The sequence below is a fragment of the Mytilus trossulus genome, chromosome 14, assembly GCF_036588685.1.
Source record: "Mytilus trossulus isolate FHL-02 chromosome 14, PNRI_Mtr1.1.1.hap1, whole genome shotgun sequence".
Classification (NCBI taxonomy): Eukaryota; Metazoa; Mollusca; class Bivalvia; order Mytilida; family Mytilidae; genus Mytilus; species Mytilus trossulus.
Genome location: NC_086386.1, coordinates 73389802 through 73402014, shown reverse-complemented (window position 1 = coordinate 73402014; position 12213 = coordinate 73389802). Strand labels below are relative to the sequence as shown.

Sequence of the window (12213 nt, the reverse complement as noted above, 5' to 3'; positions counted from 1 at the left end):
ATTTATTTGCATGAGGTTGATATCTATCAGATGCACCTCATATTATAAGGCTATGTTTAACTAAATCTCAACCTGGCTAATTGATATAATCATGTTAGTTATTCTTTCTAAAATATAGCAGATACTGCACATTGTATATCATATATAATATTAAATTCAAACAGAGTTTCAAAGGTGTGCAAACAACAAAAATGTCTCATCAATAAACATTGGACAGCATGTCCAGGAATGTCAGAAGTAAGAGTTAATTATTTACAGGGCAAAGTTCAGTCATGTTATCAATAATATACCTCACTTCTGAGTGAATTTATTAAAAATCCATAACCAACATTAGATAACAAGTCATTTAGTTGACATTACAATACAAATAGAATTGAGAATAGAAAGGGGGAATGTGTCAAAGTGAAAATAACACAACCAAATAGCAAATGCCATATTGCTGCTACGTTAATGAACCTTTGACTACGTTGAATACTCACCCTCTTTCTGAACCCCAAGCTCTTCTGTTACTTAATTCTTTTCACTGACCTGTTTTCTTAACCTTTCCCTCTCAGGTACCTCCTCCCCTTGAGGTATAGACTTATGCCATCTAAACAATACTTGTTCCTCTAAAACATCCATATCATACAATATGTGTAATATCTTGACTAGAACTGTGTTAATTCTTGGTTCTTGTAGACTAAACTCCTAAAATAATCATTTAACATGAGTACTGTAATCATTAGAACTGTTACTTTTTATAATACAACATATATTTATTCTTAGTATGTAGACTTAATTTCTTAAACAATGTCAAATGTTTCTGCAAATCACTTATAAGTGTCAGCAACCCTGCCAAGGTCATTGCTACAAACCAGATGAACTATTGCTTATCATACCGCCATGCAAAATTGTTAGCAAGAAGAAGTAGAAATAAAAGTAAATGATAACTGACAATATGTCCAATGGTATGGCATAACCAGATAAATATAGTGCAAAACATCACTAACACTTGCTAAAAGAAATCATAAAAAATTCATGTAACGGTATGTTCAGGACATTTTTAATCAATCTTTTAAAAAAAAAAGTCAAATATATGAAAATGAATCTTTGTACTAAATATTTAAAAAGCTATGACCTGCACTTTTAGAAAAATATGACAGAATTGTGTAACAAATAGGACTTGTACATATCTCTATTTTGATATAAACATATGAACATTTGTTAGGAGTCATAGATATCTAATTTTATGATTTTGACAAGACTCAGACATTCTATATTTTGTTGAACAATTTAATAAAATAATATTATAAAGTTAGTCCTTCAATTATAATGAAGTTACAGTATTACAAAGGGGTTATAATAATAATGAAGTTACAGTATTACAAAGGGGTTAAATCATAATGAAGTTACAGTATTACAAAGGGATTAAATTATAATGAAGTTACAGTATTACAAAAGGGTTAAATTATAATGAAGTTACAGTATTACAAAGGGGTTATAATTATAATGAAGTTAAAGTATTACAAAGGGGTTAAATCATAATGAAGTTACAGTATTACAAAAGGTTAAATTATAATGAAGTTACAGTATTACAAAAGGTTAAATTATAATGAAGTTACAGTATTACAAAAGGTTAAATTATAATGAAGTTACAGTATTACAAAAGGTTAAATTATAATGAAGTTACAGTATTACAATAGGTTAAATTATAATGAAGTTACAGTATTACAATAAGTTACATTATAATGAAGTTACAGTATTACAAAGGAGTTAAATTATAGGGATTAAATTAGTATTACAAAAGGGTTAAATTATAATGAAGTTACAGTATTTCAAAGGGGTTAAATTATAGTGAAGTTACAGTATTACAATAGGTTAAATTATAATGAAGTTACAGTATTATAAAGGCGTTAAATTTTAATGAAGTTACAGTATTACAATCTAGGTTAAATTATAATGAAGTTACAGTATTACAAAGGGGTTAAATTATAATGAAGTTACAGTATTACAAAGGGGTTATATTATAATGAAGTTACAGTATTACAATAGGTTAAATTATAATGAAGTTACAGTATTACAATAAGTTACATTATAATGAAGTTACAGTATTACAATAAGTTACATTATAATGAAGTTACAGTATTACAAAGGGGTTAAATTTTAATGAAGTTACAGTATAACAATCTAGGTTAAACTATAATGAAGTTACAGTGGGGTTATTTTTGCAAATTTTGCAAAGAGTTTAAATCTTTTTCCACATGATCCATACAACATCAATAATAATAATATGATAATTTGTGTGTATGTATAACAAAACCTACATGTACATACCTCTAAGGCCATTAATCCATCCATTTGAGGCTCGGTGGAATTCGGCTTTATATAATTTTTTAAAAGTGGTAAATGTTTGGTTAAATTCTGAAACAAAATGAAAAGAAAAGTAACTGTGTTGAAATATTTGACACATTTATATCTTCTTTTAAAAAGTCATACAAAAACATATTATCATACAGGTTCTCCATTCAATTTTATCTTAACAATATTGTTTAAGCTCACTTTAATTTAACAGTGAAGACCTGCTCAGATATGAGATATTTTCTAGATGGTTAAACAACTTGGTCAATATCGCTAGGCCTAAATGTCCTTCTAATTGAGGAATACAAAAGTTGTGTAAACAAAAAATCTCTGTGATGTGAAATTGTACATGTTTTTTTTTTTAAATAAGTGACTGAGATTAACCATTTGTGTTGATTTTGGAAAGTAGAGGACCATAGCATAAATGTGTAACAACTAGGGAGTTTTAAAATGTTTTCAAAGTATAAAATTTTCATAAAACATGTAGGGCGAAAAAATGAAGTTTTTTTTACCACAAGGAATGCTTTAACCACATACATTAAAATGTCTCAGCTCCAAAACTAGCCATCATACATAACCAAGTTTACAATATGAGTACAGTAGAAAACATTACCATTTTCATGGAAAATCTATTGCACCAATTGCCCCAACTAACTTCAATGAAACATGAGAAACATTCAAACAAAGGGAGATAACATAACGATTATTTTCAATTTTTTGTAATGTTAGCATTTTAGCATGTTAAGTGGTTTATGATGTGTAAGGGGCGGATCCAGGACCTTGATGTCGGTGGTGGGGGTTGGGGTGTGGGTGCACCATGAACCAATTTTTTTTTTAGAGATACAATGTATATATGTGCGAATGTGAATGCTTGATAGGTTTGTTTTAGGTTTGTTTGGTTGGTTTGTTTTTTGTTGTTTTTTTTTGTTTGGGGGGGGGGTCAGATCATCATATTTCTATGTTTTAATTTTTTTTTACATTTATTCTTTATTCTCACTTTCCTGTCAATTGATCTTTATTATATTCAACCTTAGCATGCATCAAATATTTGCCACTGGATGTTTAACATTCATGCAACAAGCAGGCAATCACTATTTTCTTTATATTTCATCACCTCTATATATCTTTATAAAGGGGGGCTTTTGCATAGCCTCATACATGTACACAGTGGAAACAAGAAAAATAAACACAAATATAACTGCATGCCATTGGACTTCTAAAGAAATGTGCTAGATTCTGTAACAAAATAAATTTTAACGAAAATCAAATAACATTTTATTAAGATTATTTATTAAGAGATGTTAATTCATTTTCCTGGACTGGGGAAAGCATTAGGCATGTTAGGGGAAAGGGGGAGAAGATCGAACTGTTGATTTCCCTTTAAAATAAGAGGGGAATGAAATATATCATTCCCTTTAAAAAAATGTCTTTTAAGTTATAAAAAAAAAAATAGTTTAATTTGTTGCTGAATAAATTCACTAAAAGACAGTTTGGAAAAAAGATACTTTTATAGGAAATGTTATTGTGAGTACTGTATTTTGGAATGAAGAGATACCCAAATATAAATGTAAAGCAACATTATCGACATTAAACATATATCTATACCTATTCTTCAAATACACAGATCAGAAGTTTCACCTGGTAATCGATCTTAATCGGTATTGTATTATAAACCAATACAAATTTGTACTATTCCAATCAATATGTAAATGTATTTTACATTAAAGCTTTTGCATAGAGAAATTACACACAGGTGCCAATATTTACACACCCACCAATAAGTTGTCATAAATCACGCATGTGGACGCTAGTATTAATTCATGGCTAGTTTAAGAAGTCTAATCAAGCTGTGACAATTTCCGCACTAGAAAAGAAGTTTCAGTAGCAATACAATAATGTTGGAATTTTTATTTGGTGACCTGAACTTGGGGGGCAAGTGCCCCCTGTAACCCCCTGGTAAATCCGCCACTGTGTGTAGATATTATCTAATGGTCTGAGGCAAAAAAAATTTGCAGCCTTTTTTTTTTTAAATTTTGGAATATTAGATGTAAAATCCTGCATTCTGAGGTTACATTTTTGTATCTGGAAGTGTATATAACTTACAAAAATATAGAGTTTTTTCTCCATGTAATACAATTTTTTTTACTCTCCTTCAAAAAAACCTTCTCAAAACTGTTGACAAGAATTCAAGACATACATGTAAAATAAATGTAGATATAAACCCCTTACTATCACATTTTGTTTAAATAAATTTCTCATTCATATTTGACTTTGGAAGTTAAAGAGATCATCCTTTCTGATGCAGACCAAGAAGAAAAAAAATCAATCAATTAAAATTTTATTCTTCATAATTTTTCATATTATTTTTCAATTTGCTGAACATCTCCTGCTCAAATACAAATTTGCCTCCTTTTCCCGGCTCCTTACAGTAGCTACACAACATAACTAGATTCTCGTACTGGAGCCAGGGTCAGGGACGACCGTCCGTCCAATGAGTTATAAATTCTCGGACCCGTTTATCCTCGTATTTTTTCTAGCCTCCGTAACTTGGTTGGACTTGCGAGACGGCCTTTTTGATGCCTGTCATGGTCTCGCACTTTCCAACAGTGAAGCCATGTATATCAAACGATGTTTGTGACCAAAATTATGTGTACACTTCCAAAAAGAAAAGAAAACTGGTTCCATTTCTTCATAAAATTAAAGGTAACCAGTCACTGAAGTCGTCCTAATAACCATTCGTCTAAAATACACAAGATGTCAAGCGGGCAGTTACGAATTAATATCTTCCGACGCAAAAATGTTTAATGTTGTTGGTTATTTTTTGTTATGGTTATATTTTATTCGGTCTTTTCAACATAAATCAATCAATAATTACCAAAATATGACATTTTCAAAACACGTGGTACTGAGTGTTTTCGCGTTTTTTTTAGAATTTTGAACAATCGGTTATTAGGGAGACCGTCAAAACTGGTTTACAGAATTTTTTGCAAGGAAGAGAGTATCAGTTTATTAATATAGTTTGCATTGAGTGACATTCTGCGTTAACTTACGGTAACGATAAACAAGAGGCTCTCAAGAGCCTGAATCGCTCACCTGAATTTTTTTGGTTTAATCTCTCATCAATGATTATTTTGGCTTTCCAATTTATTTAAATGTTCTTTGAATCGTCCTATTTTCTTCAAAAGCAAAAAAAAATCATTTTCTCCTATGTTCTATTTTAGCCATAGGAGCTATATTTCTTGACATACAAGGAAATAAAATATAAAATTTATACTAGATACTCTGAAACTCTGAAACTCATTTAGCATAAGTTTGGCTGAAATTGATACAGCAGTTTCAAAAGAGAAGATTTTTAAAAGTAAGTCAACATGACAAACAAATTGTGAAAAAAGTCTTTAAAGGGCAATAACTCCTAAAGAGGTCAATTGACAATTTTGGTCAAATTGACTTATTTGTAGATCTTACTTTGCTGATCATTTTGGCTGTTTACAGTTTATCTTTATCTATAATAATATTCAAGATAATGACCAAAAACTGCAAAATTTCCTTAAAATTACCAATTAAGTGGCAGCAACCCAACAATTGGATGTTTGATTCATCTGAAAATTTCAGGGCTGATAGATATTGACCTAATGAACATTTTTACTCCATGTCAGATTTGCTCTTAATGCTTTCGTTTTTGAGATATAAGCCAAAAACTGCATTTGACCCCTATGTTCTATTTTAAGTAACGGCGGCCATGTTTTTTGACGGATCAAAAATCAAAGCACACACTTTGTGCAGGATAATCTAAGGAACAATCATGCTAAGTTTTAACCAAATCCATTCAGTAGTTTCAGAGGAGAAGATTTTTTAAAGTTAGCAAATATGATGAACAAATTGTGAAAAATTGTCATTAAAGGACAATAACTCCTTAAGGGGTCAATTGACAATTTTGGTCATATTAACTTATTTGTAGATCTTACTTTGCTGATCTTTTTTGCTGTTTACAGTTTATCTTTATCTATAATAATATTCAAGATAATGACCAAAAACTGCAAAATTTCCTTAAAATTACCAATTAAGTGGCAGCAACCCAACAATGGTTTGTTTGATTCATCTGAAAATTTCAGGACTGATAGATCTTGACCTAATGAACATTTTTACCCCATGTCAGATTTGCTCTAAATGCTTTCGTTTTTGAGATATAAGCCAAAAACTGCATTTGACCCCTATGTTCTATTTTAAGTAACGGCGGCCATGTTTTTTGACGGATCAAAAATCGAAGCGCACGTTTTGTGCAGGATATACTAAGGAACAATCATGTTAAGTTTCATTTAAATCCATTCAGTAGTTTCAGAGGAGAAGATGTTTGAAAAATTGTTAACGACGACAGACGATGACGACGTCGACGACGACGACGGACGCAAGTGATGAGAAAAGCTCACATGGCCTTTTAGGCCAGGTGAGCTAAAAAAGTGCACACAGATATGTACAAACCGGTCGGAAATATCGGCAGTGTACATTAACTAGTCCGAGCTTATTTAAACTAGACCGGGGCTTCGGGCTACCGCTTAACGTCCCAGACTGCAAAATGAATAATTTGGGTTGACTGTTTTGAGGAATATTCATTGTGCTTCAGTCTCACCTTTTTAATATCAACTACCAATTTCTGTCCATCTGTGTTTTGTCTGAATGGAAGATCTATCAGAGACTTCAGTACCATTCCATGAAGATCTTTTATAGCTATATTATAGGCATGCCTAAAAAGACAATCAATGAGAATAATGTGTCCAAAGTACTGTGGATTCATTTATTTTGTGGTTATCATTTTTCATGGATTCAGTAAACATTGCATTTTCTTGGCTATTTAATTTTGTGGTTTTGCCAAAGTCTGCATACCAGCCTATTGAACAATTGTAGTTTGTTAAACATTTTAATTTGTGGTTCATCTATACCCACGAAATCCACGAAAATTGAAATCCCACAAACAAAAATGAATCCACAGTATGTGTTTCTGCGTATATATTATAACCTTCTAAATGTATCAGTGAATCCTCTAAATAAAGTTATCAAAACTAGGTAGGCTATGAGTAACATATTTCACAAACCACATGACCAAGGTTGATGCTGAATCTTTTTTATGTATGGTCCATTTGCGGATTGTTATAGCAGATATTGTTGCATATTTCAAAGATCAATGATTTCATTAATGGAAATAAAACCCCAATGAAATTTTTACCAATAAAAAAAATATTACTTTGATACTGAAATACAAGAAAATTAATACCAATGAAATTTAATTGAAAGGCAAATCCTTGATGTTTAATACATTGTTTCAATGTGTTACATTATCAAACATAACCATAATGATTTGCAATTGTTTGATATTTTATTGATGTATGCCATAACTTTATTGAGAGAATTTGCTGAGGTAAACAACTTTATTGAGAGAATTTGCTGAGGTAAACAACTTTATTGAGAGTATTTGCTGAGGTAAACAACTTTATTGAGAGAATTTGCTGAGGTAAACAACTTTATTGAGAGAATTTGCTGAGGTAAACAACTTTATTGAGAGAATTTGCTGAGGTAAACAACTTTATTGAGAGAATTTTTTGAGGTAAACAACTTTATTGAGAGAATTTGCTGAGGTAAACAACTTTTGCTATAATCAGGTTTTATCTCTTTTTACAACTGCATATAGATAGACCATTCATATCAACACAAACCCATTGTTTTACATTTTTTGCTTTGATTTACTTTTACATTTTTCGTTTTAACAGTTTATTGATTTTGTGTTGCTGTTGTTGTTTTATTGCTGTGACTTTTGTCTTGTTTGATCTTAAGTTATTTAACATTTGTTGAGCCTTTTTTATTTGATTGACTTACTTAGAGAATTAATTTCTAGAATCATGTTCTCATTGCTAATGTTTGAAAGACTTACTTTAGAGAATTAATTTCTAGAATCATGTTCTCATTGCTAATGTTTTCTTCTTCTGATCTTCTCAGTTGGTCTATCATTTCTGTATAAAACACTACAAGGAAGAATATTAAATAAAATATAGTATTGTTTTAAAAATATGTTAAAGGTATCCAGCTCTGTTTTTCAAAATTTAAAACCTTATTTGAAATTAGATATGGAGAATTTGTCTTTTTATTAATATTTCAGAGATCAATTCTATTACTTATGGTGAAACATCAAGATTGATTTCCCCCTAATAGTCTTTGTTAAATTTGCACTTCTAAAAGAATTTATTTTTATAACAAATAAAAAAATTTGAAATACTTGGCATGAGTAAAGGTTTATCCTGTCCTACAGAAAACAATTCACATAACATTCATTGCATATAAGAAAAAACATCACTGGAAGTTAACCACTCAAATTTTCACCTCTTTTTTTTACCTGTATACAAGCTTTAGAAAACCCCTAATAAAAAATAATGGTGATTTGAAATATCCAAGATATATGTTGATGACTCAGAAATGTTTTACTGCAATGAAATGTAGGATTTATTACCCACAACTGTCAAACTGAAGGGAATATATTTTTCTAAAACAAAATTGAGAATGGAAATGGGGAATGTGTCAAAGAGACAACATTCTACCTATTTTCGTATCTAACTGGATGTGATGTACTATGAATTGGTGGTATTACACCTTAACAGGCAACCAGTGTATTAAATTATTTGCTACATAAACCTGTCTATTGTTTTACTGTATAAACAGGAAGCCAGTCTGTTATATAACTTACTAGAAATTTCATCCTGCATCTCCTCCTCCTCATCAGAGAATTCGTCACTTTTATGTGAATCTACACTACTCATATCATCATCTGAATGAAGTGTAAGGCCCCATATGTCCTGTCTAAGTTCTTCATCTTCTTCATCGCTATCACAAGGGGCCCTGTATTCATAGGCTTTACTTTTGGCACCATAGTCTGGAGAAGATTCTGAAAACAAGATTTAATTTAGTAGTTAGTGGTTATCTTTTGTTAAATCAAAATGTTTTTGTCTTTCGGCAGTTTAGGGAATTTGATGTTGTTCCCAGATATCACCCCTGGTTTTGGGTGGCGTTCTTGTTGCTTAGCATTTAGTTATCTGTTTTTTTTTGTTATATGGTCTTTTTTATCATTTGCCATGGCATCATCAGCTTATCTTACAATGTATCAGTTTGAATGTATCTTTGATTTTCTGTGCTTATTTATTCTTTCCTTTTAAGTCTTTTTACAAAATAAAACATAACATTGTAATGATGACTGTCTATTGTTTGCAAATTCAGGAAAAATTTATGTTGACATATATATATACCTGTGACCTGTTGACCTTGATCAGCCTCGGGAAGGTCATCACCAAAATCATCATCATCATCCACAGGATGTGACTGTAACATACAACCTTGCGGCAGACGTACCCCAGGACCAACTTTTACCTAATTAATAAGAAGCAAGTTCATATATACCGGTGCACAGAATTATTTAGTTTGCTATTCAAACCTATGCATGTTTTTCATAGTGAATTTTAATATTGAGTTCTTTCTTTTTTCAATTGCAACATCAGTACTTTTAACAAGGATGATGATCAAAATCAACATTTGTGTTGATCTTGCTTGTTAGAAAATGAAATAAAATCTTTTTTTGTATGTTGACATTCTTCCATTCACTTTTTTGTCATTGTGAAACGGATAACTTTCTTTATGATTTGAATTATATAATCAAAATGGCTGCCTTTCAAAGGTATACTATGGTCCATTTTTGAGTACAAAATTTTTAATTAAGGATATGCCATTATAAAAGTTAGAGGGATAGGGGGAGGGTTGAGATCTCACAAACATGTTTAACCCCGCCGCATTTTTGCGCCTGTCCCAAGTCAGGAGCCTCTGGCCTTTGTTAGTCTTGTATTATTTTAATTTTAGTTTCTTGTGTACAATTTGGAAATTAGTATGGCGTTCATTATCACTGAACTAGTATATATTTGTTTAGGGGCCAGCTGAAGGACGCCTCTGGGTGCAGGAATTTCTCGCTACATTGAAGACCTGTTGGTGGCCTTCTGCTGTTGTTTTTTTATTTGGTCGGGTTGTTGTCTCTTTGACACATTCCCCATTTCCATTCTCAATTTTATTTAATCATAGGCCACTTTTGAGTTTACATCACTTGTTGATGCTATGACTGCTGTTAGATGTTTACATGGTATCACCAGTTAGTAAATAAGTGCTTCTGCACTTGTATGAAATATCATTGATGCTGTAATATTCTGTAAAGTCATTGTTCCTAAAATGGTGAAATACTGAAATTGTTCTAACTTCTAACATTACTGACTTACATCCCAAGCAATGACTGATCCCGGGTTAACTGTAACACCATCGTACACAGTAACATTATCACAGATAACAGAGGTTTGTATAACACAGTTATCTTCTATTGTAACATCATCCCAGACATAAGATCCTGTTATCTTTACATTCTCACCTGTCAAAAACACATAAAATAGGGAAATGCAATTGGTTTCTTTACGAAGATGTTATTATATTTTTTTTATTTTTCACAGAACCGATCAATTGTTAAACATTTCATGTGTATTTTTTAGCTATCATAATTATTTTTTTTTAGTAAATTTTGACCACCTTACTAGCTACTTTTCATGTTCTAAATTTGGTTCTATAATTGTTGCCTATAACTGATTACAAACCTACCTATTTATCAATGATTGCTTATGACTGATTACAAAAAAAAATATATATTTTATAATTATTGCCTATAACAGATTACAAACTTACCTATTTTACAATTGTTGCCAATAAGCCGATATCTGTTTATAAAACTTATCTATTTTACAATTGTTGCCTATAAATTATTACAAACTTACCTATTTTACAACTGTTGCCTTTAATAAACTGATTACAAACTTACCTAATTTACAATTGTTGCCTTTAACTAATTACTTTGTTTGCCTATTACTGATCACAAACTTTACTATTTTACAACTACTGTGAATTCATTTATTTTCGTGGGTACCAATTTTCGTGGATTAAGGAACACTTGCATGTTCGTGGATATTTAATTTCGTGGTTTTGCAGAAGTCTGCATACAAGTCTGTAGAAAATCTAGTATTCGTTGAGCATTTAATTTCGTGGTTCACCTGTGCCCACGAAAACCACGAAAATTGGTATCCAACGAATATTAGTGAATCCACAGTATTGCCTATAACTGATTACAAACTTATCCATTTTACAATTGTTGCCTACAACAGATTACAAGCTTACCTATTTTACAATTATTGCCTATAACGGACTGAGATATAATGGATTACAAACTTACCTATTTTACAATTATTGCCTATAACAGACTGAGATATAACTGTATTACAGCCAATAGATGATCCACTTCCTACCACTACATTTTCTTCCAAAATACATCCTCTGTAATTTATAAATACACATCAATGGATTAAATAGGTCAATCATTGGTATGTTATCATTTTCACTGTAATTGTCTTTTTTTCATAATGGTATTCTATATCTATTGAACTTTGGTAAGTGTTACACAATAAAATACATTTTATAGCGAACCCTATTGAACCTTTCTATAGATTCACCTGCAAGTTACCTGTCCATTTAAACTTTTGTAAGTTCTATTGTCCCATCTAACAAATACAACAGGTATTGTTCTCTGTATAGTTTATTCACCAGGACCTTTAAATTTCTTCTAAGAGAAATATATCACTCATTGATTAATTTACCTGAGTAAAAAATTTATCTGCTAAATTAGATGGAAATAACATGTGTACTATTTATAAAAAACTGTATATGAGTTTGAATGTATTATATTTTCAATCTGTTGAATGTAAACACTGATTCAAACATTAATAAAAGTTGATTCCTAAAAAAAAATAACATTATTCC

At 30.8% G+C, this 12213-nt stretch overlaps 1 protein-coding gene across 2 annotated transcripts in view; it reads right to left on the bottom strand.

Moving 5' to 3' along the window:
* LOC134696256 (translation initiation factor eIF2B subunit epsilon-like) overlaps window positions 1-12213 on the bottom strand; it is a 30689-nt gene that overhangs the window by 1094 nt on the left and 17382 nt on the right. For both annotated transcript variants that reach the window (XM_063557950.1, XM_063557948.1), the window contains exons 8-15: window positions 11630-11730; window positions 10635-10780; window positions 9624-9744; window positions 9068-9265; window positions 8261-8351; window positions 6965-7079; window positions 2314-2400; window positions 529-687 (exon numbers count right to left, since the gene is read on the bottom strand). In XM_063557950.1, coding sequence (XP_063414020.1) covers window positions 529-687; window positions 2314-2400; window positions 6965-7079; window positions 8261-8351; window positions 9068-9265; window positions 9624-9744; window positions 10635-10780; window positions 11630-11730 — 1018 coding nt within the window. The remainder of the gene's footprint in view (window positions 1-528; window positions 688-2313; window positions 2401-6964; window positions 7080-8260; window positions 8352-9067; window positions 9266-9623; window positions 9745-10634; window positions 10781-11629; window positions 11731-12213) is intronic.